Below are 12855 nucleotides of genomic sequence, written 5' to 3'. Positions count from 1 at the left end.
ATAAATGCTGTCAGGTCTAAATTGTTCATTGTAAAGCTCCTTGTGTCTTTTCAAACTTTCTTGTATAAACTCACCTGACTCTGCCACTTTGGATATATCTGTGTTCTGCTCATATGCCATGAATCCAAGTGCAGAGAATATGGCAAAGCCAGCAACAAAGCTGGTCCCACTGTTCAGAAGGCACAAATACACACAATCCCTAAAATAAAAAGAAAACAAATTACATCAAATTATTTTGTATTAAAGTCAGTAATGGTTTGCATGTTTCTTGCCTAACTGACACACAACCTGTTTTTTTTTCCATATCACTAGCCCATGGCATGACACATGACTCAAGGGAGATATTTTTGAATAATGGTAAATATCAGAGGAAAGTTATTTTCTTAGTAAAAAGCAGTAAAGAAACCTGTTTTTTTTCCAGTTTTATCATAATGATTTTATACGTTTTATGTTACATTCTTCTTCTTTCATTAAAACTGTGATATTTTGTGATATTCTTACATTAAAAAACAAAACACATTTTACTTACTTGTAGCAGTCATTGTTGTACTTATTATAGCTGCCAAGTGCAATTAGGCACCCAATGCAAATAGCATAGGAATAAAATATTTGTGTGCCAGCATCCATCCATACCTGCAAAAGAAAAAAAAGGTCATTTTTACACCCCTACATTAAACTACACGAGAAATGTATTTTTTTTATTATGTGTGTCTGCATGTGTGTGTTGGACTGCATGTAGTGCATCTGTGCAGAACATTTGCTAATGTTTTACCCTATGTGACATCAGCAAAGCAGTCATCTGCAAATGCACTGAAAGTTGTAACACAGTCTAACACACAAATAAGTAACCCATCACTGTTTGTAAGAATTTTGATGATGCAACATGGTTAAACAGGAGTTAAAGAGTAAAACCACATTTTATTTACAATGGGAAGTCATGAATTATGTTTGTACCTGGGGATCAGCGAGACGGGATGGATCTGGGTACAGGTAAAACTTGATCCCATCTATGGCCCCAGGCAACGTGAGTCCACGAACAAGCAACACCGCCAGCATCACATATGGAAATGTGGCAGTAAAATAAACTACCTGCAGAGGAGGGATGATGTGGCCAAGTTATGAACATTCACTGCCGATATTATGTAATCACACTCCCTCTGTGCTTCAGAACATACACCGAACACTGCTTAATCTCACACTGAAGGTTTAGTTTCACACAGCGTATCTCAAACTAAACACATGCTGCTGATTTTTTCTTTATTCTTGCCACCCAGGGAGAACTGCAGTTGACTACTCCTTAAGTCTAACACACAATTTAAATTCTCAAGAAAGCAAATTGCAGCTTTAGATTAAAGAAAATCTTTCTGACAGCTTCTTTTGCCTTTTTAATGCTGGCACAGCACTGTTTGCAGCTAAATGCTGTCTGCACATTATCTTTTTCAAAATACTAAATCTTGCAGGATTTGCAGCCCTCAGCAAGTAACATCATGTTCACCATTTATTTAGTTGGCATGCTAACAGTTAATCAACAAATACAGAGTACATCTGCAGATGAAGAGGATCAAAAGAAGATCAGAAAACTGATTACAGTTCAACTTCATATCATGAAATTCACTGCTATCTGGCACAGATACTACTATCAAATCAGGTCTAAGTGCAACACTCCCATTTATTTTTAATTGGGGTAATCAAATTTAATTAGGAAGTATGTATCAATGATTACATACCTTATATAACTATTTTTAGCATAACATCCAGCATATAACTATGTAAATCTTTCTGGTTTAGTGGTACACAGAGTGCAACAAGTTGAAAGAGGAAGTTTTTAGTGATATCACAGGTCCACAACTTTGTATTCTGTTTTTGTATTTATTAAAAATAAACACCGTCATTGTTGCGTAAAATACAATCTCTTATCTGCCCTGCCCTGGTGTGGGTGTGTAGCTCATGTCCACCCTCAATAAATATATAAACAGTGACAATCAAAGAATGGGAAGGGAAGGACACAAAGGATAAAGGCAGGGAAGCAAAGATGATTACTAAGAAACATGTTTGTGGCATGTTCTTCATGATATTTCAGGAAGATATTTCATCTCCATCTGTTTTAACCTGGCCTGCTGCTGGTTGCACCTTTAATTTAAGAGCAGTGGGAATAAAAGTTTGGGCTTAGCTTGATATCTTTGAATCACAAAGGGCTGTAATAATGTTGGCTCGTATTTATGGTTTGCCTTAAACTGTGTACAATCACATCCTATCTCTAATAGGTAAATAAACTATAAAGATAGAGGCATGTTTGGTGTGTAACATATTACTGTGTTTTTAGGCACTAGCAGACTCTGTTATTTGTTACCCTGTGTACCACAAGGAAAAAAGTATTAAGCCCATGTCCTACCTTCCCAGTAGACTTGACACCTTTCCACACACAAAAGTAACAGATGATCCAGGACAACAAAAGGCACAAAGCCAACTCCCATCGAATATTGCCCATCTCATGGATGTTTCCAGTTATATTCAAAACTCTTCGCCTGCAGTTGACAGTTAGTGATGGTCATAACTTACAAATGCCGGTTCACTTGTCCAAATAATGTCTTCAAAGTTTTTGGATTTTGAAAAAGTTACTCACTCCCAAAACTCTCTCACTGGCGAAGTTGCGTTTTCATATACAGTCATGTTGAAGTAATCAGCCTTTCCGTCAAATTCCACACAGGTTTCTGAGAAATGTCAACAAGTGATTTAAAACACAAACAAAGAAAGGTCATATAACACATGCTGTCAAAGCCTTGGTCTGTGTAACAAAAATCTTCAGTTACATTTTGGTATTTTTTTCTTTTTTATTCTTACATATAAGCTATGCTAGTGTTCTACTGATTTTTACTATATAAGCTTTTCTATTCACATAACAAATTGGCTCTTCATTTGTAGTTTGCTATATTAAATAACACATGTGTGACTACACAAAGTGTTTTCTACATTATGTTTGGTGAACGAGGGGGTGGAGGGATTATTTTAGTGTCTCCACCAATTTCATAAAAAACAATAAATAATAAAAAGTCAGTGATCTAAGTTTGTGTGACTGGATTAGATTGCTGACAGTTGTTTATTTTTGTGTGTGTGTGATTTTTATTCGCTGGCTTTAGTATTCTGCCCCCTTGAGAGGGAAATTCACTTGCGTGAAGTGCTGAATGAAGCCACAAGGTGGTGCCTCTTTCATTTTACTGGGTTGAAAGAGAAGGTTGAGAGTTTACTCAGGCACCAAGTGGTGCTGCAAGCATCCCCACTAAATTAATGGCAATAACCAGTAGTTGACTTGACTATGGTGACTGGAAATTTTCCAATTTGCTCAATTCCATTGTGTACAGTGTGTGTGCTGTGGTGAGTAAAGACTTTGTTGGTGTTGCCATAAAATTGTTATCAGTTTGTTGGTGCACACCAAGTAAGGCTTTTCTGTGGTTCTCATAACTCTAGATTTTAAGTAATCATACACTTATTTTTATTTATTTATTAAGAATATTTATATGTGGCATCCCATGACAGTACCATTCATAGGATGCCACATTCAGTGAGCTCTTTAGAACCACCCATTCTTTCACAAATGTTGTAAGGGCAGGCGGCATGGCTAGGTGTAGCCCAATACTTTTGTCCATATAGTGCTTGTAGTGGCTAAAAAGATACTTCCGAATGAAACGTTTTTTTCCTGAGGAGGTTTGGATCTCTGCAGTTACTGAGTCAGCAGAGTGTTGGTGACTTTTACACCCTCTACGCCTTCATACTCGATGGCCCTGCTCTCTAACTTTACGTGGATGAGCTGCTCTGTTTCCTAAACATTTCCACTTTGCAATAATTCCACTTATAGTTGTCTGTGGAATACCTACATGCTGCTATCTTATGACACTCAGTGAGCTCTTTAGAATGTGCCATTCTTTCAAAAATTATTTGTAAAGACAGACTGCATAATTAGGTGCTTGATTTTACACACCTATGGCAATGGGACTGAAAACTGATGTGCGGCCTGCAATTTTTTTTATCCATATACTGTATAAAGTAATGAAAAATTGTCAGTGATAAAATACACTTAAATTTTTCAGCTGCTATTATTAATAAATATCAGCATGAGTGAAGAATACTGAGTGTTAGTCCCTCATATGATAAAATGTTTCCAGCCTTTGCTCTACACAAAAAACACAAAAAAACCCTCCTCAGTGCCAACATTGAGGATTTTATTCGATTTTGGCACAAACAGCCAATTTTATGACATTAAAAGCAACCTAACCTGTAAAAAAAGGAAAGCAGCTAGTATCATGATGAGTTCCCCCAAGCTTGTTAAAATGCAGTGAGTCATAATTGCTCTCATGATGTTTAGCTACTTCTTTGTTTTTGCATTTCTAATCACATAGTGGGACTTACCAGTGTTCCAGCTGTTTTTGCAGCTTGCCCAGGGAAGCTCAGAGTTGAAAGAGGAGAAAAGATATAGGAATGCCCAGGCTAATATGATAATGTAATAAATACTGGAGTATAAAACAACCACTTCACTGCAATAACCAAGGCCTGAAAACCAACAAAAAGGGAACAAATTAAACACTTAAAAGGAGGCAATATCAAATACATATAGAATAATTAAAGAAACGCACTGTGTCCAGTATATTAACATAAACACTTGTTAACAACCCAATGCACTGAAAAATAAATACATACAACACAGACAACAAGTAAGAAAGGAGCTAATAGTATACAAGTCCCCTGGCTGGCAGTCAAAGAAGAGGTAATGTTCAACCAGTGTAAGTAATGTGAAAGATGAAACCCCCGATGCAGATCTGTGAATTTCTTAAAAAAGGTTTTGTCTTGCCAATAATCAGAAAAGGAGCTTTGTTAAACTTTAAATATACAGTTTGTTACACAACTGTTGCATAAGCGTCAGACTCAAAACTCAGGTTTCCTGGAATACAGCATCTGATCGTTTACAATATAATGTTCTAGGGGGAAAATAGTTTTGTAAGAAAATGAGGAATTATAATAAAAATTCATAATTTCATTGAAAACTCATCAAATGCTACAACAGCAGGTAAATGTGAGTGAGTAAAATGTGCAGTTTGTGATTAAAATGTGCATTTAAAAACATACTAATATTTTCCACAGGTTTTTTTTTATTTATAATTAGATTCAGCTTCATTAATTAATTAAAGGCCTTGTCATAGCTTGTTAGCATACAGTATGATCTTAACTTGTGTTTTCTTCTTTATTGGTAGTCTGATAAATGAAAACTTCCAAACATGTAAAAATCATGTAGTCAATATAATAAAGTGATAAAACATAATTTGTTTTCAGACTAGTAGCTGTTTCAGTCATGTGCTCAGATGTTTGGTGGAAATGGTCACACATTTTAATTTTTTTTGTTTTTTTTAAAGAGAGAGATTTTTACCTTCAAAAAGGGGGCAAATTTTCTTCCAGCAGGTAATCCCTCCCTGCTTTGTGTACTGGCCAAGAGACGTCTCCAGCAGAAACAAGGGTATGCCGCAGGCGAAGAGGAAGAGTATGTATGGGATGAAGAACACCCCTGGATAAAATCCAAAGTTGCACCACATAAGTTGTTTGTATTGATCGATTCAACTGTTTTATTAATCCAGGGTTATCACACTGACACAGGTCAATCCCATGGGAGATCAACACTGGCTTACTTTGCATCTAATCTCTAAATAAGATAGACATTATGTTAGTTCATTTTAAAAAGACCTTTCTTTTAAAACTTATTTTGTGTTTTGTTATTTTTTTCAGCTTGTAGATGTGTTGACATTTTATTTTTTCTTTTTGGATATGTGGTTCTTAATTTGTGTTTAGCTACTCTCTGAAATACTTTTCTTCCAAGTGTAATTTTTTTTGGAAATAGTAAAAATACACCAGGCTTTGTCTCGCTGTGTGGAGTTTGCATGTTCTTTTTGTGCCTGCGTGCCAGAGGGAAAACATTGCCCTACGGGTAATCTGGCTTCCACCAACAGGCCAAAGACATGCTTGTTAGGTTAATTGGTGACTAGTGTGAATGTGAGCATGAATGGTTGTCTCTTTGTGTTAGCCCTGTGATAATCTGGCAGCATGTGCGGGATGCATTCTGCCTCTCTCTCAGTGACAGCTGGGATAGACTCCAGACTCCCTGCAACCCCGAATTAGATAAAAAGTTAAGAAACTGGATGGATTCACTTGAGCATCTTTTCCTAACTATGATGTAAATTCCTTTAAAACGATCTTTCTCTGCCACTCTACACAAATGTCAAACTGACAGGATTTTTAAACAAATGCAGCTAAAATAGAATTAAAAATGAAAAACAAATTAAAGTAACTGTGTCGATTATGTTCCTTTGAGTTCTCTTAATTTAATATATTTTGGACTAAAATATAAAATTTGGCTTAGTTACAGTATACAGAAATAAACAAAAGGGAAGCTGACACAGAAATGCAGTTCCTCCAAATTAGAGTTTTAAAAGGCCCAAAGGAAACATTAACAGCTTAATATAAACAGTGATGTTGGGCTCTGTAGCTAAGTTCATGTAATCAGCTAATTAACATTAACATTAAAAAAAATATGTATAATTATGGGGATGGCTGCTGAACTATCACTTAGTTATGCTGCTATAGAATCAGGATGCTGGGCGACCTGCCACGATACAGTGAACAGTGAGCAAGTTTATCTTCTCTCTTCTATAGTTTGTGTTTTGTTCTGTCTCCTTAAGCCCTTTTTTTCTTTTCTCTTTACCATCACCCCAAACCGGCTGAGGCCAATGGATGCCCCGCCCTGAGTCTGGTTCTGCTGCTTTCTTCCTGTTAAAATGGAGTTCCTTCCCACTACCACCTATTGCTTACTCACAGGGGATCGTCTGATAGTTGGGGTTTTCTCTCTAACATTGTAAGGTCTTGACCTTGCAATATAAGTTAATATAAGTTCCCTGAGGTGAATGTTTTGTGATTTGTTGCTACATAAATAAAACTGAATTGAAAAAACCTGAATTCAACTGAAAGTTGTACTGAAAGAGATTCTGAGAATGTGTTTAATTTAAACCTTTTAACCATTAAGTAGAAATATATACAGTTCAGTACAATGCATCTTGCTGATAAAGTCTACCACCCATTGTTAGAGATAGCTTATAACTTATGGGGTCTTTAAGGAAGCTCAAGACTTCAAAACAGCTTTCTGCAAACCAGTGATCCCAAGTTCATTATTTGGAGACGGTAAAACTGAAAAAGAGGAGCTAAATAGGTAGACAGCCACAGCACAACATAGTGTCTACATTTGTTCATTATTTTGATACTCACCTCCTCCATTTTTGTAGCATAGGTAAGGAAACCGCCAGACATTTCCTAGCCCTATGATCTGTCCAGCAACAGCCAAGAGGAACTCAATTTTGCTAGACCACTGTCCTCTTGTATGGATGGTGGGTTCAGGTTGGGCTGTGCCTATATCCAGCTTGAAGTTGACATCTGGATCATGGGGCTTATCCATTATCCTTTAACAAGAAGGGAAGAAAGCCCATTTAGGTACATTTGATCACATTTTTGACCAAAACAGATGATTTGGAAGGCGCAAACTTTGATATTCCAGAGACCATCTGGTTATCTGCACACATCAGTTCCAAGTAAGCCACACAATAACAAAATCACCAATCACTTCAGGAATAGTGATGTGAGTTAATTACAGGACATTACCGTTCATTATCAGCACAATGCCAGCAGTCTTGCTGCATTAGGTCAGAAAAGGGTCGGTGCAGCTTGGTATGAGAATAAATCTTTTCATCAATGTTGCTTTTGTGTGGCTGGCTAGGATTTGATGTGGGAGTGAAGCAGGCAGACTGGAAAATATGTGTGCTACGACAGTAGTAAGAAGGTTCAAATGCTGAGATGCCAAAAAACAGCTTTTCTAAAGTATTTTATGGATCATTTAATGAGCCAAGCAAGAGAAAAAACCTAACACTGGATGCTGGAATATGGCAATTATAGTATGTGTTGCTTTTATGTGGCAGGTAAACACTAGAATAGCAAAAGAAAAGCTTTATAGTCTTTAAAGCTTGTGTATAGGAAAGCTTGTCTAATCACTATGGATACTAAAACCTAATCTTCCTGGCTAATGTCAACATTGTTATTTTTGAGTAAACAAACGTGTGTGATAAGTGGATATGTCGATAATTATTATGAAATGTATATAAAATCAATTTTTTCATATTGTGCTCACAGTCATGTATATTCTGATAAAAAATGTTTAATATTTTGCAGTCAGTTCTCTTAGATATGTCACAATATGGACAATTCTAGATGACCTGAAATCAAGTTTAACTTCTTGCAGTGTAAGTGTTGGTTGGTGGGTATGAGTGTGCATGCAGAAAGCTAGACAATTGTAGATGAACGACACCTAGCTCTGACATAATCTGAATTTACAGAATTGTAGTAACGGGCCTTTTAACTAGAAGGCTGTAAGGCTGAAACAGAACATGTGTGCCTTTCTGATACATAGGGTGCTGTGCAGATTTTAGCATTGTGAGGACTGTGTGGCTGTTTTCACACCTTTAGTTTGTTCTTTGTTGTCCAGATTAGTTGATGAGTTCAACTTGAAGCATTTTCTGAAAACTTTGGTTTCTTTTTACTCAGAGAAGCCATGTGATCCAAAAGGGATCCATATTTTGGCGTTGGGCTCTGAACTAAGGCATATATCAATGGGGGGAAAACTGCTCAGCTACCATATTATAATTTTACAAAATGTCTGATAAGCAAAAGCACAGCACTTTTCTTTTTTGATAAGTTTCTAGTTTGGTCCAGACTGAATGACCCTGAACGATGTCTTATTCATGCCATAGATAACCCAGCCCAGACTTCCCATGACAGACTGAGAACTATCCAACTCTTTTCTTTTACTTCATATAAATCCATATGCTGCTACTGCATTAATGTTCCTTATATTTCTCATCTCTTTTCTCTCACTCCAATAGGTTGTGGCAGATCGCTGCCAATCATAGGTCTGGTTCAATTAACATTAATAAAAGATTATATAGCACTGACTATAAAATAATAACACGGTGTAAATTAATGGTTCGCATAACTTCTTTCTGTCTTCTTTTGCCTTCTCTGCAACATTTCTGTCTCCTTTGCGTGAGAAGAGACAGAGATAAAAGGAAGATAATACTACTCACGCCAACTTTAACTCCCTAACAAGTGTTAGCCTGTCTTATGATAATAGTTTTACTTAGTGATGGGGTTAAACATTCAGTGGGACTAATTTATCAGTTAGTTTTGTTCCCTTAATTCTCTGTTCAGTTAGTGACGCCACTGCAAACTGCTGAAAACTAATGTTCTAACTTTATGTGGTGTTTGTCAGCACCGCCTTCTGACTGTTAGCTCAGCTGAGTCATAGTTCAGCAACATTACCAAAGTGAAGTCATCGTGTGTGCTGTGATTATTTTTTTATAGACCTGGACTTTAAAAACAACCTGGGTGGAAGTTACTCAAGGGGCTGACACTATTGCTTAAACAGATTCCAGGCCACAGCATGTGTACAAATGCTTTTATCAACTATAAAGTGCAAATAAACATTGCTTGACCATTAAACATTAAATAATATTTATGTCTTTGAGAATAGTAAAACGCATGTTTTTGAAAGAACTTTATTTACTGTAAAAAAAAAAATCAAAGATAATAGAAAGTTTATAGTTTATAGAAAAGCTACAGTGTAGTCAGGCATAATATTCACCTGATTCACTACTATACTATCCACTAATATCTCTCTCTCTCTATCTCTATATATATATATATATATACATACATATATCTCTCTATATATACACATACATATATGTATGTATGCATTTTCCATCAAGCATCTGCCAAAGTCATTCTCACAAAATAACGTCCACGGGTATTTGGACACAATTTTTTGCCTCCATCACCACGACAGGGGATGTTAAATCCAATCAGATTGGATTCAGTCTATTCTGATTTAACTGAACAAATTTTGTAAAGAATTTTCCATGAACTGTTTAGGAATTACAATTATTTTTAGACAGAGCCCCCCATTTCAACAGACTCAAAATTAACTGGGCAAACTAACAAAATTATAAATATAGGGACTGTTTTTAATACTTGGATGAAAATCCTTTGGCGCCAGTGCTTGGATTAAGATTAGAACCAATGAACGTCACTCAATGTTGTGTTTCTGCCAAGGTGTTTACTGCAGCTGCTTTCAGTTGCTTGTGGGTCTTCCTGTCTTTAGTTCTGTCTTCATCAACTGAAAGCCATGCCAGAACATGAGCTGCATCATTTTTAAACCGATAACATGGCCTGGCTCGTTCAGTACTCTTAAAGTTAATCTTTGTTTCATATGTCCAAAGTCTAATCTGGTCTTCTTGCTCAAGTGTTATCAGTACCTTATTTTAAACTTTGTATTTACTTATTTATTTGTTGAAAGCATCACTTGATTGTAGACCTTGAGAATGATACATTTATCTCCTCAGTGTTACTGACTTAGCTACATGTTGTGAAGCTGTTTTTTTCCTAATAATGGAAAGAATGTTCCAGGTTGTTTCATAAATTAAAATTTTCCCTCTGACAGGTTTATTTTGATTTCCCAGCCTAATGATGGTCTTCTTTACTTGCACTGATATCACTTTGTACCTCACATTGAGAGTACAATGAAATAAAACTAAATGGAAGCTGACATTTGGCCATTTAAAAATAAATGTTACATAATCCCTTTATCCTGACCTTGACCTTTCACCACCAAATTGTAATCAGTTCATTAGTAAGTCCAAGTGAACATTTGTGCCAAACATAATAAAACTCATTCCAGTAGTTCCCGAGATATCACATTCAGAAGAATGGGACAGGTGTGAGGTCATAGTTATATTGACTTTTGACCATTAAAATCTAATCAGTCCTTCCATGCATCCAAGTAAACTTTATCTGTGTTTCAAGAGTTAACAAATGTGACAGAATGAGATATATGCATATATGCACCACCTACATCGAGGGCACACGGATTAGAAAAGCATGGCTGAGTGGTTGCAAAGAAAGGGAGAGTAGTGTTGACTGAAGAGGAATGGGCATTATAGTGGGGATACAGGACAGCTACAAGTATCTGGGTATCCCACAGGCCAACAGAGACTTTGGTGAAGATCCATGAATGTCAAACACGGATCTGAGCTATGAATACATACACCCTAAAGGTCATGAGATACCCAGCTGGAATTAAAAAAACAATGGCCACAGGAGAAGATAGATGCTACTGATGTCAAAACAAAAATTACTCACAAATTATGGAGATCTCTAGAGTCCAGCATCCTGAGGCTCTATGAGCAATGTAAAGAGGGAGGGCGATGATTAGTTAGTGTCAGAACCATCCAGGATGAAACATAGCAGTCTGTGAATACATTAGGAAGATGTATCTCAGGCCCTCTAAGATGAGCTGCTTCAAGCAGTGGAGGAGAAGGAAGTATCATGGAAGACCAAGGTGCTGCATGGCATGTAGCATCCACAGATAGAGGAAGTGGCAGATAATAAAGAATCTTAATATTGCCTAGAAAAGGCCACCTTAAAGGACAGCACAAGAACAGAAAGCAGGAGTCTGCCACAACCAACAAGATCCAAGTTGCAGACTGTTCGAAGATGCCCCAGAGACCGTCCAGTGCACAGTAGCAGAATTTAAGATGCAAGGATACAGTGAGAGAAACAACCAAGTGGCTGAGAAAGTCTACAGGAACATCTGTGCCACATATGGATTAGAAGTCCCCAGTTTCTAAATAAATAACAGGCCTCAGACCCAGTGGGTCTTTGAGTTTCTGACAGACAAGCAGCTGTTGACAAAACAACCATATGCAGAATGATTGTTGACAAGAAACAGAACACCGCAGGTCTGATAGATGCAGCAATCCCAGAGGACAGCAACATCAGAAAGAAGGAGAAAAATAAGTAAGTACCAGGGGCTGAAGAAACAGCTAAAGTACCTGGAACCACTTTGGTAACATCCAAAATGGTCCCAGTGGTAACAGGAGGGTTAGCAGCTGGAAGAGTGGCTGCAACAGATTCCAGACACACAAAAAGTCCTAGGAACAGCTAGGGTACTTCACAGACCTCCCAGAGGATCTGAACTTCAGGACAGATACCAACTGCACACGAGGATATATATATACATACTGTCACTATACACATTGTACACTGATAACAGTAGTTTTGATTTTAGAAAAAATAAAAACTCATTTATATCACTACCTGCTACAAACATTATCTAGAAGAAAAAACAATTTCATTATCTTTTACAGTTTTGTCCAAGTAACCCTTTCAGCGCTTATTATTATACAAGCTGTTCCAATATTTGCGCAAAAGTGGTGGGTGTATTTGGTAGCTTTTTGTAGCCATGATCACAGAGCAGCTGAGGTGTTATGCTAAAGGGGAAATAACTAAACTTCGCTGCAGCGTAACCGGTAACCTTTGGCCTACATTATACAGCAACAAGCTCTAAGGGTTAACTGCAGCTATAAACACAAATTTGTTTACTGTAGGATAAAGTACAACAGCAGAAGAGTCCACTCACAATCAAAACAAAGAAGACGCATAAAGAAAAACTTCACATAACGTAAAGGAATACCTAGGAAAAAACTGGCTCACGTCTGCAGTAATTCTTTATGTTTCCATTCCGGGTTAACTCATCAGGAGCGTTCTGAGTCAAATATTAATAGTCCAGATCTTCCAGTCTCAACAAGACAAGTGCAATTCCTAGAAGTGACCGTAAGTGAGTCCATGAGTGGAGAAGTGACAGTGTGAGCGGTGACAATGATAGACAACCAAAACCACAGGGACAGAGAAAGGAGGGGCGGGTTGTTTCTGACTGAC

At 37.1% G+C, this 12855-nt stretch overlaps 1 protein-coding gene across 4 annotated transcripts in view; it reads right to left on the bottom strand.

The window, feature by feature from the left end:
* Positions 1 to 12855, bottom strand: part of LOC116334186 (sodium- and chloride-dependent GABA transporter 2-like) — a 21539-nt gene extending 8684 nt beyond the window's left edge. The window contains exons 1-10 of one of the 4 annotated variants that reach the window (XM_031757530.2): positions 12611 to 12855; positions 11278 to 11315; positions 7300 to 7490; positions 5417 to 5551; positions 4405 to 4545; positions 2624 to 2711; positions 2393 to 2525; positions 955 to 1089; positions 530 to 633; positions 75 to 199 (exon numbers count right to left, since the gene is read on the bottom strand). In XM_031757530.2, coding sequence (XP_031613390.1) covers positions 75 to 199; positions 530 to 633; positions 955 to 1089; positions 2393 to 2525; positions 2624 to 2711; positions 4405 to 4545; positions 5417 to 5551; positions 7300 to 7490; positions 11278 to 11306 — 1081 coding nt within the window. In that variant the 5' untranslated portion in view covers positions 11307 to 11315; positions 12611 to 12855. The remainder of the gene's footprint in view (positions 1 to 74; positions 200 to 529; positions 634 to 954; positions 1090 to 2392; positions 2526 to 2623; positions 2712 to 4404; positions 4546 to 5416; positions 5552 to 7299; positions 7491 to 11277; positions 11316 to 12610) is intronic. The other 3 variants (XM_031757531.2, XM_031757533.2, XM_031757532.2) reach the window with 3 other exon arrangements.

This window comes from Oreochromis aureus, linkage group 5 (genome assembly GCF_013358895.1).
Source record: "Oreochromis aureus strain Israel breed Guangdong linkage group 5, ZZ_aureus, whole genome shotgun sequence".
Taxonomy (NCBI): domain Eukaryota; kingdom Metazoa; phylum Chordata; class Actinopteri; order Cichliformes; family Cichlidae; genus Oreochromis; species Oreochromis aureus.
This window is presented reverse-complemented; position numbering and strand designations above follow the sequence as displayed.